The 12,937-nt window shown below is 41.2% G+C and overlaps 1 protein-coding gene across 1 annotated transcript in view; it reads right to left on the bottom strand.

The window, feature by feature from the left end:
- Positions 1-12,937, bottom strand: part of PYGB (glycogen phosphorylase B) — a 77,274-nt gene that overhangs the window by 26,931 nt on the left and 37,406 nt on the right. Inside the window, exons 3-6 of the mRNA XM_073672515.1 lie at positions 11,123-11,201; positions 9,752-9,855; positions 6,617-6,748; positions 4,356-4,467 (exon numbers count right to left, since the gene is read on the bottom strand). Of these exons, the coding sequence (XP_073528616.1) occupies positions 4,356-4,467; positions 6,617-6,748; positions 9,752-9,855; positions 11,123-11,201 (427 nt within the window). The remainder of the gene's footprint in view (positions 1-4,355; positions 4,468-6,616; positions 6,749-9,751; positions 9,856-11,122; positions 11,202-12,937) is intronic.

The following is a 12,937-nucleotide window of genomic DNA, read 5'->3' as shown; positions in this document are numbered from 1 at the left end:
AAATTGTGAGACTATGAGATATCTCCCAGACGTCACTGAGACATAAGCTGTCACCCAGAACGGTAAGTGTACGGTATCTAGCCTACACCTAACCTGTAGTATCCACGTTACCAAGAACCTGGCCACCCACATAGTAGTATCCGAGTGCAGAGGTTACAGCTCCTATCACCTAGTAGACGTTATGTGTTCCTTACTGGGCTGTGTTTTGCTGTTTCAACACAAGCAGTGTTTTATCAGCAGGAGATTATCATGACGGGACTACTTGGCTCGTGCAGGGTAGTCCAACCACTCCCCCAGCACTGATTAGCAGTTCTGTCACTATACAATGTGCACAGAAAGCTGTGGTGTGGGGAGTTATACACAGCTCAACATCTGAGCTCTGCTAGATCTGCACAGGAGAAAAGTGCTATTTTATCACAACTGCTGCACCCAGTAAACTAAGTTACACATCACTGGATTCAGGGTCTCTGCCCCTACATCATGCTGCCCTCAGATTACATAGTAAAACCTGCTGACAGATTCCCTTTAACCACAGAGGCATACTCTGTTCTTCTCCAGTCCTTATTTTTCTAAACCTAATCTTAAATGACAGATTGTCAGAGGAAAGTCCAATTGAGACTGAAATATTACGCCTGCAGTTTTGGTATTGCGGTAAATAAATTGTGAATTGAAGAATCAGGATAAATGGCAGCATAACTGTATGGAGAGCAGGATCCCATCCGGGACCTTGAGTGCCGTGTCCAATATTCACACCTCACTTATATGACCAGCTGGGCCGACATATCACACCCATGGTAGATGCTTTATTTACAGCCTCCATTGTAAGTCACTAGAGACTACTGGGCACCACTGGGCTCCATTGTGACAGATCCAGTCCTGCACTGGGGCCTCGATTAGAAAGCCATCATGTAGATGTGACAGGAACAGATAAAGCGCCATGCGTCGCCTGTATTAAAAAATAAAATCCGCACTCTTGTGGCTGGAATGGAAGTATGTGTGGCATATCCTCGGGGTATGTTCACCAGTTTTCTCACACAGATTGTGTGTAGCGTCCACAGGCATCTCATACCAAAAGCCATGTGAAAAATACCTACAAAAAAACTGTAGTTCCTATGGCTGCATATTTTTTCTGATACAATTTAGTCACCCACTTGTCACTTAAAGGGGTTTTCCCACGAATAAAAGTTCGTTTTAATCAATAGATCTTGGAATAATAATATCTTCCACAATTGGATGTGTTTAAATAAAATGTTCCTGTGCTGAAATAATCTTATAAATGTGCCCCTGCTGTGTACTGTGTAATGGCTGTGTCTGACTGTGCAGGAACATAGTCTGATCATACCACATCTCCTGGGCAGGGGGGAAGCAAAAGAGTATACAGACAGGACAGCAGGGGATCGCAGCTAATTCTTTTTGTGAGGTAAAACATTTTCCTGCCAGTTTTTAAACAATTTTTACTTCAAAGAAAGAATTATTTGCGATTCTGTGCTGTCCTGTCTGTATACTCTTTTGCTTCCTCCCCTGCCCAGGAGCTGTGGTATGATCAGACCATGTTCCTGTACAGTCAGACACAGCCATTACACAGTACACAGCAGGGGCACATTTATAAGATTATCTCAGCACAGGAACATTTTATTTAAACACATCCAATTGTGGAAGTTATTATTGTTCCAAGATCTATTTATTAAAATGAACTTTTGTTAGTGGGAAAACCCCTTTAAGGATTTGGCATCTGGGCCACTAATCGGAGCAGATCTGGGCAGCTCAACAGATGAAATCATTGTAAAAATCTGAGGTTCTGTCTCTTATCTCCGCCCCAGTTTCCGGAGCAAATACAGATCAGATTTTTTTCTGTCCCAACGTACATTTTTCGCGTTGCAATACCTTTATAGTATAGTGTGTGACACGCCAGATCTCCTTACAGCCCCAAGAAAAGGGCTAAATCACTAGCTCCATGCAATGTCTGCTACTAAGCAACAGCCGGACTAACATATACAGGACATTTATCTATATGAATGAGCCGTATATAATCTGCAGGGAACAGGATCACATGCCAAGATTACAAAGCAGGGACACTTTTCCTTAAAGGGGTTGTCCACCTCTGGGGATATATATTGGACAGTCAGAACAACCACTGGCAGATTTTCAGTTAACCCATTCTGCAGCCAGCAATAAGCAGTGCAACACAGCGATTATAAAGGTAAATGGTGCAACATTATTAATGAAACCTAATTATACAAATTATATTTTTTTCCAAAATACATGTATATGAGTAAGAAAAAAAAAAATTGTCCCCAAAGGTGGACAACCCGTTACTTAAATATATGGTTATCGCATAGAGCGGTGCTATGGACATAATAAAGCAGCCATAGATTATTGCAACCAGAAATACTATTTTCTTCTCTCAGCCAAAGTCCTGAATGGGAGGAAACATTTTTTTAGTTTTTTTTTTAACGGTGAATCAATCACTGCACTTTTCCGTAATGACAAATAGGGCATAGGTTGGTGCTGTTCGGTGACTGATATCATTTGCAGCACTTTCCTATAGACTACAATGGAGAAGGTCACAGCTCCGGTCACTTCAAGACGGAAAGTGTGTAAATGGGAACCCATACCTAGCAGCCACTAATCCTGTGCATACTCTCTACATACTGAAGAACAAAGATTAAAATATGTGGCCGATGCAATAATCAGTATTGCAGAACGGTGGCTCAGTGGTTAGCACTGGTGGTTTGCAGCATGGTGGCTCAGTGGTTAGCAATGTAGCTTTGCACCGCTGGGGTCCTGAGTTCATATCCCCCCAAGGACAACATCTGCAAGGAGTTTGTATGCTCTCCCCATGTTTGTGTGGGTTTCCTCCCAAACACATACTGATAAGGAATTTAGCTTGTGAGCCCCAATGGGGACATCAATGATGTCTGTAAAGTGCTGTGTAAGTTAATAGTGAGATATACATGAGTAAAATAAAGATACAATGCTATATTTTAGATTTCAGCGTCCTATAGTAATAATGTTTTCCTTACTACTGCATTAGCATCATCCGAACAATCAACTTTTAATTAACAGTGATACTATAACCTGATGACCTTGCCAGAGTTCACCCTTAAATAGCAAAGGCCTCAGGGGCGACGTGTTTGCCTTTTATAGCCATCCTGAGCAGCTCCCAGGCCTGCAGAGATAATCAGAAGAGCTCAGCGCTGTCGCAGCCCTTGTAGTGCTCTCTAATAGGGGAACCTGTTGATGGAGGGCTCTATCTGCACTGCTGCGCCAAGCCAGAGAATGGGCAATGCCAACATCAGGGATACGTACGAGCGAGATAGAAGGGCGCTGACAGATGTGATCACAGGAGGGGCTGGAATGCAGAGCCGGAATATTATTAATATAATCAATTGCTTGATGTGACTTGTGTGTAATAAAGGACGGCCAAAAAGCTGGAAAAACTGTCAGTGTTTGGAACGTATATTATATATATTACACTGTGCAGCTATGGAGTACCCTATAGGATAGGTATGGCATCTGCTAGTATCAGTCACATACACCCAGGATGATGAGCTATGGGGGGCTGTTTGGAGGACTCTGCACACTACAACAATACTCTGATACATAAACCTGTCTTTCTCTGCTGTGTGATGGATTATCTGGTGACAGATTATCTATATGGAGTCTTTACCATTGTAATGTGAGGCTAATGTATTATTGGTGAGCTGGGAGTCACGGTTAGAAATTTCCTTCTCTGGAGCCTACTTTAAAAGTCCATTAAAAGTAAAGAAAATGGAGCGTGACGTCACTTTCCAGGACCTGATCCAGAAAAATGTCACTTGCAAATTGAACAATGCGATTGTGGCACTGCAAAGTCTCAATAGTAGGAACATACAGGGCTATTATTTCTGGCTTTATCCTGGGAAACACATTGCAGATATACTGCACAACTTTCCTAAACTTGAGATAATACATAAAGTCCATTTCTAGCTATGGTAGTATGACATTTCAAAAGGCCCCTTATCTAGATTGCATCTCCCTTCACACTGCCAGACAGCCCCCGCTCTCCTTCTCTGTACAACTACATGTTTCTTACTTCATTTATTTGTAACCATACTTGCAAAAAATTTGGGTCATAAAGTTGGGTGCCGCATATAAGACAGATCAAATGGAGCGAACCGCACAGTATCTCCTGACACTGCAGCAGAGACACCTGGAATGGGGGCCCGGAGGACCACATTCTAGAGATAGGGGATGGTCTCAGAAACCTTAACAATGCCCTTTAATTGCTTGTGGAGTAGCGTTTCCCCACCACATATAGTTTTTGGGGGAAATATGTGTTGTCGCAAACAGGATAAAATCCCAAAACATCTTACACTCTTTCAGGTCAAACTCGTTTGGTGCCTTTGCTGACCAAAGCCTCATGGTGTTCACAGTGTTGTTCTTGTAGCCAGGAACTGGAGTGTCATACGGCATCGCAAGAACCATCTGCGGAGAGGAAAAAGTGCCAGTGTGTTACAGAGCGGGGGGATTATTTAGTAGTTCGTTATACAGACAGGAGCCAATGAAGCACTAATGATTATAAAAAATAATTTGCCTAATTTTGACACATTTCCACACTGTTTATATGCTCAGTCCCCCGTTACTTTCTGCTGGTGGTCTTAGGCTATGTGCCCACGATGCAGAAATGAAGCAGAAAATTTCTGCATCATTTCTGCATCTCCCTGGCAGAAAAAACGCATGCAGATTGTACATGCGTTTTTCCTGCCAAATACATGCGAATTTGAAGCGTTATTCACATGCGTTTCCGCATGCAGATTGACAAGCGCTTTCCAGGCGATAGCATCACTTGGAAAGTGCTTGACAACTTGGTCACACTATATAAATCCGTGCAAACAGCATAGATTTATAGAGTGTGACCGAAAGAATGTTTAAAAATAAAAAAATAAACCTATACTTACCCTCTGATGGCCCAGGGTGTGCTGCTGCGCTCCTTCCTGGCTGCCAGCTGATCGCGGGACACTGCACTGAAAGACCTGCTGTCACATGACTGTGACGTCACCGCAGGTCCTTCAGTCCTGCCCGCAAGCAAAGGGAAGGAGACCGGAGGCCGTCGGAAGGTGAATATAATCTTTTTTTTTTATTTTAATCTTTTTTTTACAGGTACAATGGTACCCAGGTCTGGATGAGAGTCTCCTCTCCTCCAGACTTGGGTACCATCCGCACATAGAAACGCATAGAAGCCGCTTGTACAAATGTACAGACACGGATTATATGCGTCTCAATGCAAGTCAATGGCGGCGATTACGCTGCGCTTCCGCAAAATTAATGGACATGCTGCGGATTTTTGAGCGCAGCATAGACGCTGCGGAAAAATCCGCAGCATGTTCATAGAACATGCGGAATCCCCTTGGGGACCATGGGGGGCGGATTACCTAGCGTTTAACAAGCGTTTATGCTGCAGAAATTCCGCAGCATATACGCTTGAAAAACGCTACGTGGGCACTTAGCCTTAGGGGTGATTTGTCACCCACAGTGGCAATAGATCATCTGACAATAGTTGACAATCAATGCCATCCAAGGTGACGTAACAGTGAACTATATGTCATTTTGGACACCAAAGAGGGTTTTCGTGGTGAGGTTATATGTTATCACTAACACCTTATCACATAAGATTGTCACCAGAGGTGCCGAGAAGGTGGAAAACCAATAAGGGGAGTACAATAAAGCGTATACTGTCCATTATCAGTCCACATTCTGAAGCCCCCCATACCCATACACATTTGATAGCTGTTGGCCGAATGATGGTTTTGTTGATCACTATCTCTCCCATACACAGGAGCGATTGCTCAGCCAAGCACTCCTGTGTTCTCTAGGAGAAAGCTGCCGCCAGACATCCTTGTTGGGGACTTAACCTTGTCGGGGACTGCCAAAAGGATTGGCAGTCTGAAATCGGACATGCCAGATACTTATCTCCCCCTACAATCATCATATACAGTATATTAAACTGTTGGCCGAACCAGTCAACATTGGTGGGCTCCAGTCTAGTGGTTACACATTTCTTTGAGCTTCAATGAATATTCTTACTGTATAAGTAGGAAACCTTCTTAACAAGTTTTGGTTCTCCATATTTAGTAGCGGTCTTCACTGAATGTAGTGAGAAAAATCATTTTCAAGCAAAAATAGAAGCAGAAGTATTCCGGTATATGGCAGATTTCATTTTCTTTACTAATATTTTTTGACTTTTTTTCTGTAGATAAATAGTCTCCAACTAGTGGCTCTTCTATGTGTTGTGTCAGGGAATGCTGGGGGTTGTAGTCTGTAGAGAGCCCTTGTTGGAGACCAATACTGTAAACTATAGCCAACGTAAACCATTCCCAACACAGGAACTTACCTGATGACTTCAAGTGACTGTACAGTGGTAAAAGAATAATTCACAGCTAATCTTTCCCATAACAATATGCAATTTCATGAGGAGCATTGTACACAAGGAGAAAGTATACACCTTAAAGACCATAAACTAATGTGCTCATTTGTGGCCACAGGTAGCCGAGGATGTTGGCCCCATGTTGCAGCTGTGCCGTGGGATCCCGGCCTCCTGCACTTATTGCAGTATTGAGTAAGGTTAAATACAAACCTGAGTTCCAACCCACTTGGCACCTTCAGGCGTGTGCTCTACTCTGCCATAGAAATGTACAGGCAGCATGAACTCAGGACGGGCCTTCTCCCAGGGATTTCCATACCGGAGCCAGTCATCAGCCTCCTCAACCTGTTACAGAAACAAAAATGTTTTCAGCTATGTTACTATTGAAAAGTATAATATTACAGGTTATATATACTAGATTCCTTGATAGGGCGTTGATCCAGGGAACTAGTCTGATTGTCGTATGGAGTCGGGAAGGAATTTTTTTCCCCAATGTGGAGCTTAGTGTTTGCCACATGGGTTTTTTTTTTGCCTTCCTCTGGATCAACATGTTATTCTATGGGTTGAACTAGATGGACTTAGTCTTCCTTCAAACTTAAAAACTATGTTACTATTCTTAATTGCATCAGATCATCAACTATTATAATTTCCCTTTAAACACACATTTAAACCAACAGCTTTACCTGTGCTTGTAAAATAGGGAATTGAATTACTAATATGGAATTGATTTTACTGCAAGAACAGATGTCATTTATTGGCCGACAGCACTGCAAGTCCTCCAGCTATAGCCGATGACGGGCAGCAGGGAAGCAATAGTGAATCTGGTTTCCATGCTTTATTTTCAGAATCTCCTGCTTATTTACAAGTAACTAATGATAAATGAATGGACAATAATATATCACTGAGACTATTAGGGCTCATAATCATTTACGAACTATGGGGGACCCCACGCCTTTTTTAAAAAAAATGTATTTAGTAAATAATACAGGACATGTACAGTAAGCTACACACGCAAATCAATGAATATATATCTCACATATTTATATCTATGTATCTATCTACTGTATATATCTATCTATCCATCTATCTATCTATCTATCTATTATCTATCTATATACCTATCTATCTATGCATCTATCTATCTATGTATCTATCTATCTATCTATCTATCTATCTGTGTAGTGAAGAATATTTACTTGGAAATCTATGTGTAAATGACATAGAGAATTCCTCTATGGAAAAACCCATGTTAAAATCTAATTCTAATCGGATCGTAATCGCATGACAATCGGATGTAAATCGGATGCTAGGTGTGAAAAATGGCATTGTTCTTGCATGAAAATCTCATGACACTCGTCCGGTTTTTCGGTGCAGATTTCGGAAAGTTTTTTTTTCACACATATGGGTAAGAGCCCTTACAGTATCTGCATGATCTGCTGATGGCCTAAAGTGGTTGTCCATCTCTATTTTATTTCAGCAAAAGCCCATACCTCTGGCCAGGTCACCCACCAGTCTCCTATCGTCCAGAGCAGATAGCGAATGACCTCTGCAGCCAATCAGTGGCCACAGTAGAAAAGAAAGAGAGGAGACCGGTGGGCGACCTGGGAAGCGGTATGGAGGAGTAACAGGGGATCAGTAGGTGAGTACGTGCTTTTTTATCTTTAAGCTAAAAATAACGTGGTGGACAACACCTTTAAGTGAAACCTCTCAAGTTCTCTGCACTTACAGAGTACATATTAATTTCCCTATATCTAGTACACAAATTTCTTTTGTTGTAAAACCTCAATTTAAGGGGATACTGTATTAAAGGGAACCTGTCACCAGCTTTTTAGTGTCTGAACAAACACCTCCACCTTTATCAGCACATGTGCTACATTCCACAAACTTGTACAGTATATTATCTCCTGCCTCCCCCTGCATACCTCTCAAAATATCTTTTGAATTGCTCCCGCGCTGTATGTAAATCCGGACAGTCTGGTCCAATGGGTGTCATTAATTTGGCGTCTGTCTCTCCTCTCCGCTGCTAATCACCGTCCTCCAGGTTTTATTGATGTGGATGACGTGTCCTGCGTCATCCACATAACCCAATGAAATCTTGCGACTGTGCCAGAGCATCACCGGCTATCACAGGCGCAAGTTGCTCACCCCTACTGAGGGCATGATCGGTTATGTTTAATGCTCTGCCCACAATAAGGCAGAGAAAAGTGCGCCTGCGCGAACCGGAGATGCTCCAGGCAGGCGCAAGATTTCATTGGGCTGTGTGGATGACACAGTTCATGTTATCCATATCACTCAAAGCTGGAGGATAGAGATTAGCAACAAAAAGGACGGAAAGGCGCCGCAGCAAATGACGCCCATCAGACCGGACATCCGGATTTACAGTACAGACCAAAAGTTTGGACACACCTTCTCATTTAAACATTTTTCTGTATTTTCATGACTTTGAAAATTGTACATTCACACTGAAGGCATCAAAACTATGAATTAACACATGTGGAATTATATACTTAACAAAAAAGTGTGAAACAACTGAAAATATGTATTGTATTCTAGGTTCTTCAAAGTAGCCACCTTTTGCTTTGATGACTGCTTTGCACACTCTTGGCGAAATCTGATGGGTGTGAGGAGAAAAAAAACATACCATACGGACCATTCCATTTTTACAGATACATTACAATTCTGTAGCATAGCAAACTGTAAATGGTCCTGTAAATGATTAATAACTACTGAGTAAAACAACGGGATTGCATACAGACAGCACAGATGATAAGTGAGAAAAAATTTGTCTCACTCTCCAATAAGAGAATGGAACCGATTTTTTTATACGCTAGTGTGAGCGTACCCTAAAAGTGAGAAACATATATATAAAAAAATCTCAAGAGCTCAGCAATGTCCTTCTTCCTATTCACTGTCCTGTATGTGGCTGTAAGGCCACGACCCCACTATCAGTATTCGGTCAGCATTTTTTCTCAGGAATGGGTGATAAATGCAGAATTGGTGACTTGTTTCTATTATGCCTTTTCTCTGATTATTCCTCACCTGGTTTTTGCTCCCACTCCTGAGAAAAAATACTGACCGAATACTGAACAAATACTGATAGTGAGGCCATGGCTTAAGACTGACTGTTTCACGATCATGCAGAAAATACTGCAAGGGAGTTAAATTTATAGGGATTATCTCCTGCCCAGGAGATGTGGTATGATCAGACCATGTTCCTGTATGGTCAGACACAGCCATTACACACATGGCCTCTATTTAATACAGAGAAGAGGACATGATTATATCGCCAGATTCAATGTCGGTATGTTCTGCTCACTGACTTTAGTATAAAGTGATGTCCGGATTTACCTGCCAGCCATTTATAATCCTTTGGTTAAATATCCCAAACTCATATCGAATTCCGTAGCCATATGCGGCAAGTCCCAGAGTAGCCATAGAGTCAAGGAAACAAGCTAGATAGGAAAAAATAAAAAAGGAGACAAAACATTGTGAGACATTGTCTTCTGAGCTTACATTATATTATACAAAGAATCAACTCACTAAGTAGGAATGTAATGTGAGATTCAAAGTGCTGACAAGCGTCTCTATGGTGCAAGCGCGGGAAGCCCAGAAATGCTTCAGGGCCAACCTCTTCATCTCTCCAAAAAGGAACCAGTCATTAGCGCACAACATGAAGAAATGCCAAGCTGGCATATGAAGGCCAACAAATTGTACAGCAGCAAAAAACAACTCTTAAACTAAAACTGGACAGAGAAAATAAAGACTTGTGATATTTTAGATTTAAAGCTCTAATGACATCTGCGTTCTTCATTTCTGTTGTTCTCTAGTATCATAGGAGGACAACAACCAAAATGGCGGCAAAGCTGGATCAGTTTCATGAAAGACACAAAGCCTGAAGGATCGCATTCACTACAAAGGGCACAGTCGAACTGGTGTCAGCCTGTCATGCAACACTACTTTGTCCAGTATTACTGGATCTATAATGGAAGCTATGAACACAGCCTCTAACACAGATGTGAACACAGCCTAATATCCATTTTAGTTTAACAATGAAAACTTAGCTTTAAGGAGGACTTTTGTGATTGGCTCTAGCGGTCAGGTGACAGGATGAAACGGGACGTCATCTGAACTCAAAGATTTCCTGTTCCAGTTATCTGACCGCTGCCGCCAGTTTCATATCTCAGCGGTTAGGTGACGGAAGAACGCTCAAGCTTTTGTTCTTAGTCTACATCAGCAAAGCTGCTGATTCCAGTGATTGTCTGCAGTGGTCAAGTGCGCTGTAGTCATGAAATTATTGCTGCAGCATGTCAACAAAGAACAGAGCAGCAGCGTAGAGAAAGGGCTGTACAGGGCGAGGGTGAGCAACTGCTGAGCTTATTTTAAAGATGCACAAGTAGATGGATCTAAAAAAAAAATATTCACTGAAAACCCTTTTAAAGTTGAAGTCCAGAAATGGAACAAAAATAATGTCTGCTTTCTTAAAGAAATAGCACCACACCTGTCTACAGGTTGAGTCTGCCACTGCAGCTAAGTTTTATTGAAGTAAAAAGGGCTGAGCTGCAATACAACACACAACCTGTGGAAAGATGTGGAACTGTTTATGGAATAAAGTAGTCATGTTTTTCTAACCCTTTAAGACAGACAATTTTAGCCCATAATGATACTGTGAATATTTCAAAGGTGTGAATAATGTTCTAGAAAATATGTTATAAAAATTACCTGCCAAACGTCCAAGACCGCCATTTCCAAGACCTGCATCTTCTTCTATTTCCTCCAGTTCCTCCAAATCAAGACCCAGCTGTGGGAAGATCAAAGAGTTAAGATCATACATTATATATAAACTTTGCTCGTGCCCGTCATGCCTTGGCAATTCACAAACAGCTAGCGAGACATAGGTTAGAGACCATTGGTCTATTGTGTTCAAAGGGGGTAATCCAAAAATCTCAGATTGCTCAACAAGTAACAGACCAAGGTACATGTCTATGTCTTATGGCATGCAACCCATGTTACATCTTAGAAGAAAAAACAAAAATCTTTTGAACCATAGATTAGCGGGTATGTGCACACCATGTCCTTTTCAGGTGGATTCTGATGTGGAAACCACGTTAAAAACCTATCAAAGAACATTCAAAAAAATGCACATATGCATTCCTATGTAAAAGCGTCTTGCTGTGCACATGTCCAGGCTTTTGAAAATCTTTTAACCGCTTCAGATTAAGAAAACAACATGCGGTTAAAAGAAGTGACCCGTCCATTCTTCTGGTGTTTTCTGCTCTCTACTTTACAATACAAGTCAATGGTAAAGCTCAAAAGATACCAGGAAGTTTTTGAGCATTTTGCCATTGTTTTTCCTGAAAAAAAAAATGCTTGTGATAAAGAAAACAAACAAACGGACAACGACAGTAAAAAAAGACTTCACAAAAACCATGGGGAAACCCTCCAAAAAACCTCTGGCTAAAAAAATGTCCAAAAACCGCTCAGGAAATAACCGGGAAAAAAAAAAAACCCACAAAAGACGCTTCAGGAAAAAAAAACTCCAGTGTTTTTTGAAGAGTCCTGTGTTTGAAAAACTCATCGGGTCGGGTTTGTCTTGAGTTTAAAGTGTAACTGTCACTTTAATTTTTATTTCATAAATCAATAGTACACATGGAAATAAGAAACTTTGTAACATATTTAATCAGAGAAATCTGCTTCTTTCTCTTCCAGGACTAAGTTTTCATTTTCAAAATTCTCAACTGAGGGGTAAAATCTGTATTCAGTGGAGACAGAATGTTACATTACTGAGATAGGAGATGGCAGTTGGTGCTGATAAGATTCTATGTAGAGGGGAGAGAGATATGGAGGGAGGGACTCTGCCTCTAGCTCCAACCTTCTCTCCCCTTCCCTCCCAGCTACACAAAATCTCATCAGCACCAGCTGTCATCTCCTATCTCAGTAATGTAATAATCTGTCTTCACTGAATACAGATTTTACCTGAAAATTCAGAATTTTGAAAATGAATCATCAGTCCAGGAGGAGAAAGAAGCAGATCCGTGGATGGTGCATACGTTTTTGGGTTGTACATTTGTGTATTACTTGACTTGTATAAATGCATCTAATAAATAAATCTGGCATTGCCCGATAGATACTGGATTATATAACACCATAAGAAAGTATATAAAACTAACAAGTAAAAATAAAGAACTTCCAAGGAGTAAGCTGCAAACATAGCATATATTATTATATGCCTCTTCACCTAAAGGATCTCATAACGTATTATCTCTGGTCGGCTTCCGGTTTCTGAACTTACGAGAGTTCATACTATTTTCTAGTTCAGTGCCAAGAAAGCAGTATTACCAGTATTTCTGGTCTATTTGAGGTCGGGTTATTGACATTCTACTTCAGCTATTTTCTATACAGATTTTAGTGTTTGCCCTGTAGAGGTTCTCGCTTCTGTAAGGTCAGGGCATCATTAGGGTAAACTGATTTGATCCTGGTTTAATAAAATGACACAAGAACAATACATGTATTAAAACTGCAAGTAAACTACAACCA

This window comes from Phyllobates terribilis, unplaced genomic scaffold (genome assembly GCF_046119375.1).
Source record: "Phyllobates terribilis strain yellow unplaced genomic scaffold, ASM4611937v1 Scaffold_3__8_contigs__length_932513732, whole genome shotgun sequence".
In the NCBI taxonomy this organism is placed as follows: domain Eukaryota; kingdom Metazoa; phylum Chordata; class Amphibia; order Anura; family Dendrobatidae; genus Phyllobates; species Phyllobates terribilis.
This window is presented reverse-complemented; position numbering and strand designations above follow the sequence as displayed.